Source organism: Balaenoptera physalus (assembly GCF_965194825.1).
Source record: "Balaenoptera physalus genome assembly, chromosome: 19".
Classification (NCBI taxonomy): domain Eukaryota; kingdom Metazoa; phylum Chordata; class Mammalia; order Artiodactyla; family Balaenopteridae; genus Balaenoptera; species Balaenoptera physalus.
Window position 1 is genome coordinate 62,601,760 of NC_138900.1, and position 15,400 is coordinate 62,617,159.

At 45.0% G+C, this 15,400-nt stretch overlaps 1 protein-coding gene across 2 annotated transcripts in view; it reads left to right on the forward strand.

Moving 5' to 3' along the window:
* CDH13 (cadherin 13) overlaps window positions 1-15,400 on the forward strand; it is a 1,030,526-nt gene that overhangs the window by 374,790 nt on the left and 640,336 nt on the right. For both annotated transcript variants that reach the window (XM_082439035.1, XM_082439036.1), the window contains exon 3: window positions 7,952-8,160. In XM_082439035.1, coding sequence (XP_082295161.1) covers window positions 7,952-8,160 — 209 coding nt within the window. The remainder of the gene's footprint in view (window positions 1-7,951; window positions 8,161-15,400) is intronic.

The window sequence follows — 15,400 nt, forward strand, 5'->3', positions numbered from 1 at the left end:
GTGCTATTTCAGTTGTTAGAAAGGCATGGCTTTCCATGCCCCAGCGAAGACTCTGCAGATCAATGGATATGCAGGCCCTTCATGCTAAATGGAGCAATTGAATTCTGTTTGACTAACTGAGCTATGAGTACCAGGACATGTGGTACAGTCTTAAGAGGGAGTAAACAACATACATTCTGCATTTTTTGTTTGTTTGTTTTCTTTTTTTTAACCAGCATACTGCTGAAACAGCCATTCTCGTCTGTGTGCAAGTATAGTTTGCTAGAAGTAGATCCAAGTGCGTCTGACTGTGGGAGGAATACACCTCCCAGGTTGACTGGTTCCAACCCCACACTACTACTGATCGTCACATATCCCCACACACGTGTACAAGTGGAGTCTTGGCCACCGAGACTCCACCAGGCCACCAACTCTGAGGGGCCCTAAAGTTATGTGTAGACCAGTCTCTACAAATGTGAATAATGTATTTAGGACCATTTGCCCATGTAAGATACGAGTGCATGGATCACAGACTCACCCCAAAGCACTTATAAGAATAGCACAGATTCCATATTTAGTTCATACCTATCTACATGAGCAGGCCTGCTCTATATTTTGCAGGTAAATTTAAATCCATCTGCATTGTTACATTTTCTGGGATCATAATATGGCTTAACTTGCTTCCTCACACGTTTCTAGATGGTAAGGATTCTATGCCTTTTCCATTTCCATCCCTAAGAACCACATTCAAAAGAAAGAAATAGAAAAGCATAAAATCAAGGTCAGGAAGATTAAGCCCCTTAATTCACAAGCCAAACTTCCCAATTCAATTGTGGTTTTGTCTCCCAGCTAAAGTTTGTCTTTTTCTGACATTTGCATTAAGCCCAGAGGACATTTTGAGTGGAAACATGCTGAAAGCATAATTGAAACTCTGAGTGGTGCCATTCGCCTAATTTGCATTTTTCCCCCAGGTGGGGATTGTTTACTTCCCCCTTTCGTCTCCTGGGGTGTTCAAAGATTATCTCAAAGAATGATGTTGTGCAATTGATTCCAATAAATCCCCATGTACAGTATATTATGTGTATAATTTTTTTTCCAGAAGCTATTTTAAATGCCAGTGATAAACTATGTAAGGAAGTCCTTTGTAGGTTCAGAATAGTACAGATAGCTCCTTTTCCCCCTCAGATAGAGGTTTTCAATATTTGTTCACAAGTTTAATTGTTTATTAGAATTTTTCCTTTCAATTATCTTCATGGTGTTATTCTGAGCTACTTAGGAGGTTGTCTCTATAGAAACATCTATTTTTTAAAAAAAAAATAGACATAGACTATTCAGTTTCATCCTTCATATGTTCTTTGAACTCTGCACCCTGAAACATGCACTGGCTTGATCTCTATTTAAAAGTTTGAGAATCACTGATATTTTGATTGTGTCAACAAAGTTCATAATGTAAGACAATGCGGGCTGATCCTATCAATTGTGCCCTGTAATAGGAAATTTAAGGTGAGATTACAATCAGTGGGGAAGTAGAGTCTGTTTCCTTCAGGAGGAAGAAGAAACAAAGAGTGTTGTGACCTATTTCTGTTTTGATTAATATTAAAACACGATCGTTGACGTGGTCTAGATTTGTGCCTTTTCTAAGGTTTGTGTCTTTCTCATGACCTCATTACTCATGTTGTATATATTATTTCAAATATCAGAAGCTCTCCTAGATTATATCAGATAATCATATATAATTATATCAGAGCCCTCCTAGATTTTAAGCCTGAGTAGGATAGAGCCAGGCATGCATTTGTTCAAATGAGGGAGGAATATAGCCCAAGCCACCATTTCTGGAGAATGGAACACACATCATTGTGAGGGTTTTAGTGCATACATGGACAAACATATGTTTTTACTTGACTTCTTAAATTTATTTTAACATTTTTAGAAAAAACACATTTGGCACATTCATCATGTACTATAAAGATTATCTTCAAATAATTTTGTAAATGAAAATGTGAGTCAATTAAAAGAAAAATATTAAATGAATAATAGATCAGGTATGAAAGTATGGCTAGACTGTGAATCTGGAAGCTAGTTGGTTGAAGGAAGGAGTACATTTGCTTAGGCAGACCAGCCTAGACTAACTGACTTTAACCTCATTCTGCCACGCTAGGTCTCGGTTGCCAGAGGAAAAAAGTCCTCACCTCAAATGGGTAACGTGAGGATTCACCGCAATCATGAATAGAAGATTCTCAGCACAGCGTCGCTCTTTTACAAAAAAGAATGACTTGGATTTTTGGCCTGTTATCTTTACAAACAATCCATTTGAAGAATATTTAATATCACTTTGTGGCGTCCACTATGGGCAGGCACTGTAATTTCACTCCTTTGATGTCATCTTTCCTTCATGACTTCTCATGTGAGACAGATAGGGCTTTGCCAAGAAAAGTGGGAGGATCCGAAGATGGGCAAGTGTGGATCAGAATCATCTGCCTCACTCCTTTAGCCTCAGCAGAAATGTCTGTAGTAACCATTCCCATGGTAACCGCATAGGCCAGAACATGGGTACCTGACAAGAAGGAGGTGGAAGGACCCAGGAGGCAGGCAGAAAACCAGCTAGAAGAAGGAAGCTGTGTAGAAAAGGAAAGTGACGCTCCTTTAATGTCCAGAATTACAGGAATAACGATGAGAATAGTTCTTATTCATGGGGCACCAGGGTCTGTCCAAAGTGCTTTATGTACCTAGGTACAAATCTTGTTTAATGCTCACCGTAAGAATTATAGTACCTATGAGGGGAGGTACTGTTGTTTGTTCCTTGGTTAAAGGGACAGGTGGTTTTCCCAAGGTCTCAGGGCCACTACACATAAGCCAGGATTGGAAAACGGCTTAGAAACCTACCATTAAAACTGCTTCTTCTTAGGGCACGAGAAAAGCACTTCCTGGCATGATAGGTCCCCACCCTCTTCTCTGTGCCAGGAATCGCTGGGAAATGTGGAAACCTGGCATCTTGACAAAGAATCCATTGTCCAAGGTCCTAGTTCTTGGCCCTGGCTGCATTAGATGCATCTGGGGAGTCTTAAAGAGATACTAGTGCCTGGACCCCAGCCTAGCTATGTCAGAATCTCGGTTCGGAGTTGGGACAGGTATTGCTACTTTTTAAAAATATTCTCTAGGTGATTCTCATAGGCTTGAAAAAGGCCCACAGTCTGAAGCACTCACTCCTGAACTGGTCAAAGGTGTCTAAAATATATAAGACCCAATTATGCAACCCTAGTTACTTGATAGCACAAGTTGGGAAGAGAGCTAGAATATATTGAGGGCCTACTGTGTGCCAGGTCCTGAATGTAGATGTGGTCTCTCAGTATGCCCTCACCTGGTACCTCTGACGACCTGGAGGGATCGGTGAGAGGCCTGAGGGGACAGGATGGGGGCAGCTGCCCTTTTTCCTCTCATTTATCATTTCTGGGAAATGGATGTGCTGAGAGCTTGAACTATAGATGCAGTCTGATCAGACTGGGACCAGGTGTCTGCCTTTTCTGGGTGTATGGCCTTGAGCATGTTAGTCTCTCCAAGGCTCAGTCTTTTCTCCCATAATATGGAAATGATGCTTATAGATTATGCATTCTCAGTGGGGCTATATGTCACCAAAGGGGTGACATGGGTTCTTGGGAGAGAGGCAAAAATTGTACTTTGTGTGTGTGTAGAGTACACATATACATGCAGTAAATAAACTGGTATATAGTATGTCTATGACATTGACAATTCATGAGAATGGTGGCAATTAGACAAAAACATCTAAAAACGCTCCTGGGTCAGGGGAGATAATGAAAAAAAGTTGGGAAATGCTGCTATAGATTAGAATTGCTATGAGGCTAAAAGGAGAGACTGAATGTACAGTCTTGGGCACAGAGCCTGGCACTCAGATGCCACTCAGTAAATAACAAGTTACTGTTCTTTGTCAAAACTTCATTCAACACTCACACACCGATCCCAACTATGCTTAGTGGCTATGCGAAGCTTAATTGGGATTATGAGGGAAGATAAGGCACCACCCCTGACTTCCACCAGTGAGCTAAGTCAAAGCTAAGCACAGGAGGCTAAGTGCTATCATGAATGGATGCACACAGAGCCTGGGGAAGTAAGGGGAGACCATGACTGAGTTCTTCATTTCCTACCTGGCTCCACTGCTGGGCTCAACCGAGACAAGAGGTGATGAGGGGCCTTCCTTCTCAGCTCCCAGCCTTGCCTGCAGTATCTTCTGCGCCCAGTATGGAAGAGGGACCCCTGCTCCACCACCACTAGGGCATCATTTAGCCCCGAGAGAGTAATTAAGTGGAATTGTTATTGATGGCCTCCTGTATGGAAAAGCTTTCAGTTCATTGCTGGAGATGAATAAAAGAATAAGATCCAACTTCTGCCCTTGGTTTTGATGGGGAAAACAGATACATAGAGTGGACCTGTTGATATGATATGATATAAAATTCACTATGTACAGGAAACGCTGGCAACACAAAGAGGATATTTGGAGAAGTGGCCCAAGCTGACTCTCCAAGAATGATAGAGTTAATGATAGAGGTAATGATAGAGTTAACAGGGTGAAGAAGCTGGGAAGTATTTACCTTCTGCACAGAGGGAGCAATACAATCCACCGAAGGGGTAGGAGAGTAGCGTAGCTGTCGGGAGGTGCGGAAGTGGGTAACGTGGGAGACACAGAGTGAAGATGGATGCCAGTGGGGGGCCAGTGGACAGCCAGGGAGGGCCTTGAGTGTTGAGCATGATTTTGCATGGGGAGCCAGAGCTGTATGAGACTCAAGAGGAGGGAAGTCAGTTCTACAGTTGTGGTGGACGGGTCCAAATTTCCTTCAAGGAATACGTTTTTATGTGGCCTTCCAGACCCCACATTTCCTGGACCAGCTTATCTCTTCTTTGCTTTCTCCCTTGCTCTCTGTGCCCATCTCACTGGCTTATTTGCAGCTCCCTGAATGCCCCAGGGCCATTCCACATGTTGTGGTTCTGTCTGCCTGTAATAAGTCCCCTATTAATGTCCATCCCCACCCCTCCACCCTCACACTAGACTTCAAGCTAGGGACTGTGTCCATCTTTGTTCAACATTATAACCCCAACATCTGGCATAACCTGGGCTCAGGAAATATTTGTGGAAGGAAGGAAGGAAAGAGAAAAGACAGGAAGGAAGGGAAGAAGGAAGGAATTTACCTGTGAAACTAGAACCCCTACAGAGTCTTTCTATTCTGGGAAGATAATTATTGTGGTGATAATAACCATATTAGCCTTTGTATGCCTTCCCTAGCCTCCATCCCTTCCCAGCTGAGACTGTCTTCTTTGATCCTGCCCAGGGACTAAGGCCAGAACCAGCCTCCTGGCAAAATAGACAACAAGTTCCCAAGCGGGCCCTGTCATCTGAGCAGTGTGCCTTCAGTGGGTTGATACTAACTGATGGTGACAGTGAAAGCAACCGCCATGTCTCTCCTTCGTAGTTCACTTCCAAAACCTGGACCCAACCACGCCCAATCGCTCCTAGCTACGAAGATGGTCAGAGGAAGTGAACAAGTGTCTGAGAACTGCAGGCTCCCAAGAGATCCAATGTGTGTACACTACAGAGAAGCCCCTAGAGCTGACTTGGCAGCCAGGAAAGGCGCTGGAGCCCTGACACAGAGGGACCTCGAGGTGGCACTGGCACCCTGTGAAGTGCTTCCGGGCTGGGCGGGAACGTGGGAGCAGGACTGAGCTGGGGACGCACGTCATTATATGCAGGTTCTGCTGGGATTTCAGGAGGGGAGTGTTTTACAACAGGGCTTTGTCTTTACTGAGATCAGGTAGTGGTGAAAAGCAGACAGACCAGGGTTCAAATCTTGGTTTTATGATTTACAGACTGCGTGCTGGGCACCTCCTTCGCCCTCTCAGAGGCCTCAGTTACTTTATCTACAGACTGTGGAGGGAGGGGGTCAAAACTGTTGTAAAGATTAAATAAGGTCATGTACGTAAAACGCTTAGCACTGAGTCTCACGTGTAGAAAGTGTTCAATTCACATTAGCCATTATAATGGTCAGCTAAAATGGTTATTATCACCATAAGAATTATGGTCCCAGAATAGAAAGATCAGCTTAATTCAGCAGACAATTATATGGCTTTAACAGTGTACTTGGACCCAGGTAGATATTGTCACTAAAAGACACACAAGAAGGTTCCTGGTAGTAATATTTTAAGAACCCCAAACTGGAAATAGCCCATGTGCCCATCAACAGTAGAGTACATAAATAGACGCAGTATGGCCACACAATGGAACTCTATACACTGACGAGGATAAGCTGCGCTACTTGCAGCCACTTGGATGAACCTTACAAACATAATGTTGGGTGAGAGAGGCAGACACAGATGAGCACCCACTCCACGATTCCGTTTGCGTGAAGTGCAAGTGCAGATGGGACTAATCTATGGTATTAGAAGTTAGCCTAGTGTAGCCTTTGGGGAGGAGGGGAGGGGCTTTACTCACGGAGGGGGAGGAAGGGGGGCTGGTAATATTTTGTGTCTAGGGCTGGGCACCGGGTACACGGATGTGCCCACTTTGTGAAAAATTCATTGAGCTGTACGTTCTGATTTATGTGCTCTTCTGTATCTGTGTTATGCTCCAATTAAAGGTTTAGTAAACGAACAAACGAGCCTGTTTAGCAGAGAGCTAAGAAAACAAAAGTGGGGGTGGGGAAGAAAGCAGGCAATACAATTCCACGCTTACCCCCAGGGTCCCCAGAGTTTACAGAGGAAGGCAGACGGGCACACACACGTACAGACAATAAGTGGTGATACCTGTAGTAACAGAATCGTGCACTAAGTAAAGATGCACTGCAGAGGGAAGCGTGATAGATCAGCTGTCACAGCTGCTGCTCATGGTAAGGGCCCCGAGCTCCATGCGGTTCCGCCAGGACGGCTGCTTCTCGGACACAACCTAGCCATGCAGCTGTAGGAAGTGCCCTCACATCTATCCAGCCACTGTCCTAATCTGGGCCAGGCATCATGGGTATGACACCAAACTAACAGTTTTCTTGGCTTCTCTTCTTGCCCTTCTCCAAACCGCTCTCTAGAACCCAGAGCTACTAAATTAGAATCTTTGGACTGGGTGCTCAGTACTTAAAACACAAATCTCCCATGTGATTCCGATACACCCCAGCCCCGTGGGAAGCACTGATCTACCCTGGAACCAGAACACACTCCTGACCTTGACGCTCTCCACACTAAAAATAGTTCAGGGCTATGGACCAGAACACACACCTGACCTTGACCCTGTCCACACTAAAAATAGTTCAGGGCTATGAGGCAGCCTCCTAACTTAGCGGCATTTCCTAATTTGTATCTAAAGGACATGTTCAGCTTCATTTCCAGCCTCTCCACCTCCCCATCCCTGCCTCATTTCAAGTCCACCTCTGATCCCAGTGCACTGAGTTAGTTCTCTTTCTCTGAGTCTGTTTTGTTACTTCACCACCTCCATGCCTTTGAGTAACCTAGAACCCCAATACCCTCTTAGGGGCCTTCTAATTTCCCGTTCATCTTCAAGACCCAGCTCAAATATCGTGTCTATGAAGCTGTCCCTCAAGGCTCCTGAGCTCTCTGGTTCTGCCACAGCACCTCATACAGAAGGGAGGAGATTGTGTCCTCAAACATCACTCCACCATATCTGACTGTACGCTTAACTCACTACACTCCAGGGCAGGGAAGAGGTTCTCTTTGTGCATCAAAGGGCTTTGCACCTGCCTGGGCCATGGGAGGTGATTAAGGACGATTCTTGATTGAGTGAGGTCCTTCAGCACAGTCAAAGCCATATGGCTACAAGAGGGTGCTGTGGGATAAGGGGCAGCATTCGTGGATCTGGAATGCAGAGTGGTAATCCACATTTAATGGTCAAAGATAGCTCCAGGACTGAGCTGCCCAACCTACTCACACTCCTGTTTCTGTTCATGTGTTTTGTTTTTGCCAGTGACCTTCAGTGACTGTAAGGGAAATGACAAGCTACACTATGAGGTCTCAAGCCCATACTTCAAGGTGAACAATGATGGCAGCTTAGTCGCCCTGAGAAACATAACTGCAGTGGGCAAGACTCTATTCGTCCACGCCCGGACTCCCCACGCGGAAGACATGGCAGAACTCGTGATTGTCGGAGGGAAAGACATCCGGGGCTCCTTGCAGGTAATATAACTGCTTGGGATAAGTTGGGTCCAAGGAGGAACATTGCGGTCTGTATGTCTTTTGGGGAAAATGGGTCTTTGGTTTATTATTGGTCAAGATTCTTTTGTTGTTTACAAATGATAGAAACCTAACTCAAAAAACAGTGTGGCCGGGGGAATTTTTGGGGTCATGTGACAAATATTTCAGGGATAGCTTTGCCTGCTAGCATGGCTGTGTATCCGTGCCCAGATGACGGCATCAGCTTTGGTCTTATCCATCTGTGGTTCCATTTGCCTTCTACTGTCTTTACTCTTAGACAGTCCCAACCATCCCTGCTTCCCTGTGTGGAGGTCTCAGCAGCTCCACTTCATTTTCTCAGTCTGATGTCACCTGAGAGAGCATCTCTTCCTGATACTGCCAACCCAAGCTTGAAACCGAATCTCATTGGCTCTCCTTAGAGCGTGTGTCCATGCCTGAGCCAGTTACTGTGTCCATTTGGTCCTGAGGCTCTGGTTGGCTAAGTCTGGGTCACATGCCTTGCCCCCAAACGAGGGTAGACTCAGCCCCACCTAAAGTATATAGACTGAGAGTGAAAAAAAGGGTCGTTAGTTACTCAGAGTAAGTTAGGATGCTGTCATCTAAGGAAGGGAAATGGATGTTGGGCAGGCAAGAACCAGAGTCGCCCACTGGAGTTGTATATGAGGCAACCATGGCATATGGCGCTGCCCCTTTGCCATGCACTGGTGCCCATTCCTTTCCACATGCATATGTATTCAGATCTCTGCCCCTGCACACATGTGACTTTAGGAATGCCACAAAGTGCCCTTCAGGCTTCCTGATTGTGTCATCCAGAAACATTTGGTACAATGGACTTACCTACTCCTGCTTCACCAGGAGTTCAGAGACTCTGTGGCTTCTCGATTATAGAAAGGGAAGACACACAGCAAGACCCAGGCAAAATAATAACAATAATAATGGCATGTCCCCAGCTTGGTGCGGCTAGCCTTTTCCTACATGCTGCTGGCCTGCTCTTACCCAGTTTTTTAAAGCCTGTGATTCCCACTGCCTTCCTCCATCTGCCACGCTCCCCATAACCCTGCTTTATCTGCTAATTTTGTTCAGTGGTGGAGTGAACACCGATTCCACAGCTGGGGAGCAGAGACAGTACAAATGACAATGTGAGTGTTGCTTTCCTGCCAATGCTGTCTGTGTGATCTTGAAAGAATCATATATCTGCAGACTAGAGGGGTTAAACAGTCTTCAATGGCAAATAAGTGGCGTGTGTGCTGCCCCACTCTGTCACCATATACGTGGCAGATATTGCTAATCACCCCTGGCTTGACCTGAGTATCTCTCCCAATACAATGCTTCTGGAAGCTACTATCCATTGGTCATTTAGAGATGTTTCTACGGCTGGAATATATTTGCCATCTCTGGACTGGACAAGCTCCATAATTCCCCTTCATATCTGTGAATCTGAGTTAAGGGTAGGTAGCAAGCTACAAATGAATCCACAGTGTGCCACTGATGTTTTCAAAAGAAAATAGGATCTTGGTGAATACATACCAGTGTGGAAATCCATCGGCACCACAAAAGCGAGCTTATCTCTCACTTAGCCGTGGTCATTTTCACAGCATCTCACTAACTCGTGATATAAATGACTTCCAAATATCTAAAGCAACAAAACTGCCAGAATGTGCAGCATGAAGTGCTTCTTGGGAACAAGTAAATGGCTCAGAGATTCACAGAAGGGGGTTCACATGCAGGATGGGATGTATTTAGATGAATATTGTTCATCGTGATTGACAGCTCGTCTTTAAATCTGGAACAGACAGTGTCACAGTATTGAGCTCAAAGCAGAGCAGAGGGATTGGAGGCACTTCTTAGGACAAAACTTCGCTTTCATGGGCTTGGAGACCCAGGATCGTTACCAAGAGACTCCGTCTTGAAGAGCTGGTCTCTTGAGTTCCAGAAAGACACCCTTCTGGAGGCAAAGCTCCTTGGAGCCCTGGCTGTTTCTCATTTGTCTCTTTCTGAACACACCGTCCACATAGCTTGGCTGCAATCGTTTGCTTCTTATAAAGCACAGTGGAGGCTGCTGTCCTGGTCAGTTGGCCAGGCTCCAGCTGAACGGGGCATTCATCTCCTGCCTCCAGTAATTCTGTGAGGTTTGAAAATCGGCCTTGTGAAGTTGCCCAGATGTGTCCATAATACAAAAAGTCCAAAAAAAGAAAAGGCTAGGAAAACAAAATAGCTAGCCAGAGAATCCCTCTAAGGAAAGCACAGTCCTTAACGGATGCCCAGTTGGTATTTTTGAAGCCCTACTCTGTGTGGCAAAGTGGGCCAGCTGCTAGAGAAGGAAAGCAATAAGTACACTAGTCAGCTCAGCTCCTGGATGGGGAGAGAAAGTGAACGTGTATGTTGATTAAGTACCAAGTAGGAAGGCAGTGGTGAAGGCTGCTCTGTGCCTTTAGGGAAGCGAGAGGGCAGGGGAGGTGGGGCTGGTAACGACAGCCAACGCGTGCATGGCGCTTACTGTGTGCCAGGTGCTGCACTACGGGCCACAGAGGCTGACTCATCTAATCTCCCCACCACCGATGAGGCACATGCTCCTGTCCCCATTTTACAAACTGGGGTAAACTGAGGCACGAAGAGGTGAGTGAGAGCCTGTATTGTTTAGCGGGACTCTCGTAAGTGTGTGCATCTCAGGGTGTGCTTTAATGGGCGTTATTTCTAACCCTCACAACCCCCTGTGAGGCTGCTGATGGCAGCCCTTCCTACAGATGTGAGAACTTGGCCAAGATCTCCTAGCTTGAAACTGGCAGAAATGAGACTGAGATTCTGGCCTCTCCACCCGTTCTCCTACCTGCCACCAGAAGACTGTGCCCCTTGGGTGGCTACCCATGGGTCCAAAGGTGAGGGCATGAGTTAGAGCAATACAGTAGCGATGGAGGGGAACAACCAGTGGAAGGTGTGGTTTGAAGGAAGAAAGAGCCAAGATTCAGCGTCCTGATGATTCCAAATTGTCTAGCCTAGGAGGATGGAGATGGATTGGACCAGTCAGGGAATTGTGGTTGGGAAAGGTGAATAGTCCAGCTTCGATGCGTTGAGTTGGTGGTTCCTGGGGACATCTTGATAGAGACAGGGATGGATATCTGGGTAAACATCTGGGGGAAAAGCAGCATAGTGGTGGGGCTTTGGCTTTGGTGTCAAACTTAAGCAGGTTCAAATTTCTGCTCCACCACTTATGATTATGTGACCTTGGGCAAGCCACTCATCTCCCTGCACTTCAACATCCTCATCTACGAAGCAGGGATAAGAATAGAGCCTCTATCACAGAATCATTCCATTGGGCTCAGCACCAGACACCAGGTGACATGTCCCATCAATGGCATTATTTTAGAACCTCTCGAGAAAGGATAAGGAACCATGGGCTAAATGTCCTCTCTGAGGCCATGACACAGAAACCAGAGATTAGAGGTAGAAGAAGAAAGTGAGGCCAAAGAGAGAAACAAGGGCACTGGGGCACCCAGCACAATCAAAACAGGAGAGATGTCACAGTGGCTGGTTTCACATCACTATGTTTGGGAAGGAAGGATTCTCTAAGAAAAATGTAACCCCAGTGAAGCCCAATTCAGCTGCAGTAACTGGAGCCCAGCAATTCTTTAATAAAAGGATGTGCCTCTCTTACCTTACCTGCTCCCTGCGACCCCATTTCACGGGAAAGCCTGTAGCCCAAATCTGTGAAGTCTGATTGTTAATGGTTTAATTATAGACGCTCAAGCTATTGCTGCCTTTTTAATGGGTTACCCAGAAGCTAGTACCTGCCTGGTCCGTGTAAGATCATCTTAGATCTGCATGGGTGGAGGAGCAGTTGAATCCCCTGTCTTTGGACAGACGAGGGGGGATGGTTAAGGAGGGGGCCGAGGTTAACCATGTGTGCACAAAGGTGTTTTCTAGCCTGTGGAATGTGATCCTGAACTTGACTCACAGAAGTATGTCTGGACAGGGCTGTGGCTTGCCCCCACCAGATCTGCTGTCCCTCACTGCCTGGCAATGGTGAACATGAAGACAGGAGAGCATTTGCTTTTATTTACTTACTTATTAATTGGCTAGTTATTTTTACCTTGAATATAGAACTCCAGAGTTTTACATGGAAAAGCTCTGTGTTTCATTCCTTTTGCATCTTGGATAGAGATGTCTTTACCTGCTGTGTAAATGGGACTCATCAACCTCATTTACACGTTTCAAGCCTGGGGAAAAAATATGCCACTTATTTATTTATTTCTAACTTAAGAATTTGTAGCTTCCATAACTGTAGATTATGGCACCGAATTCTGACGTCAAATAAGAACTCAGTAAAGTCAGGCTGGGAAGTAAGAACATCACAGAGCTTGCAGGAATTTATTTTGAATTGACGATTGGGAGCTAAAGAGACTGTACCTACCAGCTACATTTTGAAATGTGGGAGTTCACGCTCTAAGCAACTGTAGAATTTAGACACCTGTGACCCAGGCAGCTGGGTCTCATGAGCAAAGCAGGAGACATGCATGTAGCAGAAGGGAGAGTTGTGGAGGCCCACAGGCTACAGGCTTGAATCAGGCTTCCCTGCCCCCAGACTGGGGTTATCAGTGCAAATCTGATCCCATCACTCCTCTGCCTAATGGGCCCTTACTTCCTCATCAGGCTGTTTGGCCCTTGGGATGAATTCTGAAGTCTTTATATATGTGTGAAAAGGTCCTTTGCAGTCTAGCCTGATTCCTTTTCACTTCTAAGTGGCTTGACCTGCTGAAATGTTACTTCCTCCAAGAGCCTTCCCTGGTACCCGTTCCAAAGGAAGGTCTCCCCTGCTAGTCTCACTTCTAGCACCTGTTCTATTCCTTCCTGGCCTTCTTCTCAGTTGGTAATTAAGCATTTACTTCCTTATTTAGATGTTTAAAATGTGGCTCCCTGATGAGACTATAAGCTCCCTGAAGGCAGGAATATAGTCTGTTTGCTTTCTACTTCCCTCTCTCACTCCCTGCTTTCCTTCCTTTCTTCCTGGTGTGTCCACTGCTCTATCTTCAGCACCTGGCACAGTGCTGGCATATAGTTGGTGTTCAGTAAATGTCTTTTGAATAAATGCATGAGTAGATTGAGTCCCTCCTTTCATACCACTCCCTGCATTGAACTCTGCCCCCACCCCCCAATACCAAACCACATGTGGTTTCTTGAACTGGCCGAGCTCTCCCTCCCGTTCATGCTGGCCATTCCTCTGTCTGGATTATGCCCTCTTCGCCATGGCCCCAGCTGCCCCATGGCCAGCACCAATTGACAGGGCTAACTCTTTTGAAACTTCTGGACCTGCCAAGATTTCCCTTCTTAAGGGACACTTCTCTGACTGTCCCCTGGCTGGTTAAGTGATTTTTCCTCCATGCTCCTCAGAGAGCCCTGCCTGGCTGGCCCCCATCATAGCCTTAAACTTTAACCATCTCATTTTTCTGTGTTTGTTTTCGTCTCGATTCTGAGCTCTGGAACTCAGGGCCCTGGCTTCCATGCAGGAAGGCTGAGAACACTGCCCTGGAGCTGGATGCCTTGGCATGATTCCCAGTGCCACGCTTGCCACCTCTGCTTCAGTTCCCTCAGACGTAGAATAGGCTCATAATAGTATCAGCTTCACAGAGATGTCACAAGGATTAAATGAGTAAATGTATGCGAAGTATTTAGAACAGTGCCGAGCACAAAGTAGGGGTCACGAAAAAGCCAGTTATTCCTCCTCCTCGTATCATTAGAGTCAGACTGTGATACATGCACAGTGAGTGAACTGGGCGAATTCAGACAACCCAATCCTTCCTCCCTTCCAATAAGACCAAATTCTGTCACTTATACAACCTAGAGAATTCAAGATTATACGTGAACTTACGTGAAACACTGACTAAACTTCCAAGAGAGGATTCTTTATTCCTATGGGTTCACTTAACAAACATCAAAAGACTTGCAGTATGTAGAAGTTAATTACAAACAATTTACACTTCTTAACTGGAAGTCAGTGCATGGTATTCTCAGGAAAGGGAAATTGGTCTCTTAATCAAGTTGCTTAAATTAAATGCAAAAAAAAAAAATTATTTTCCCCCTTTTTTGGCCATTTTAAAAATTCCTGAAAAAAAATAAGATGAACAGAGAAAGTTATGACAGAAATTGAAAAGGCAAAATTTAAGGCTTGTTTATCTTGTTTGATCATTACCACTATAAACATGCAATTTAAAAGACATAAGTTTGGCTCCTAATCCAGTTCCAAGAATCGTGATGGAAATAGTTCCAAAAAAATAAAATAAAAGGAGCAATTAGAGGAAGGAACAACTTGGGAGAAACCATTGATTTTATTTTTAATATTTAAAATAAAATATGTCATCAACGGATCAGAAGCCAATATTAGTATTGCTGTTAATTATGCGTCTTGGTCCTCAGGGGGATTATACCTTTTAAATCCACTGCTTTGCAGAATCTTAAGGTTCCATTTGTTAAGTACCTCTTGGAACGGTGAGTCTAGAAGCTCAAAATCAGCGGCTGAGTGCCCCTCTGTTCCTGCATATGTATGTGCTCTGGGACATTTAGCTGAATTGTTGTGGATGATATTAATTAACCGGGACCTGGAATGACTCCAAACTGGGATTTAATCAAACATTTAGTACTTATTAGTCATGTGGCACTGAAAAGTCACCTAACTCCTTTGAGGTTTGGTTTTCTCATCTGTACAGTGATACCCTGGCCTTGCTTATATACCATAATGGGGTACATGAAATTGGAAAAATATGCATTGTACCTAACCCAGTGCTAACAGAGGATTCTCAATCACGAATTGTTTATTCTTCACTGAAGTACCCAGTTGCTGTCACTTATGCATATTTTTTTCCATTTTTCCTAATCTCACACATTCTAGACAAAAATATTTTTGCACTTTCGTTACTGAGATAAACTCCAGTTTTTATCATCCCTGAGCCAACCATTTGAATCTTCTCTGTTCTGGCCACTATACCGTCTAACTCCCAAAGTGCCTGTCACACAGCATCCATGTGACTTGACTTCATTTGTTTAAAGCATCTCTGAGAATGAGAGCAACCAGCTTATGGTAAAATTAATAGCCTTGTCTCCAGATCTTATCACATTGACTGGGAGCGGCTTGGAGTCTGTCAAGCTGGTCAATGGTATCGATCTTGCTCCCATGAAATGCGTTTTATAACCGCCATGGTGGAGAACCAATCTGTGCATTTACTGTGGCCAT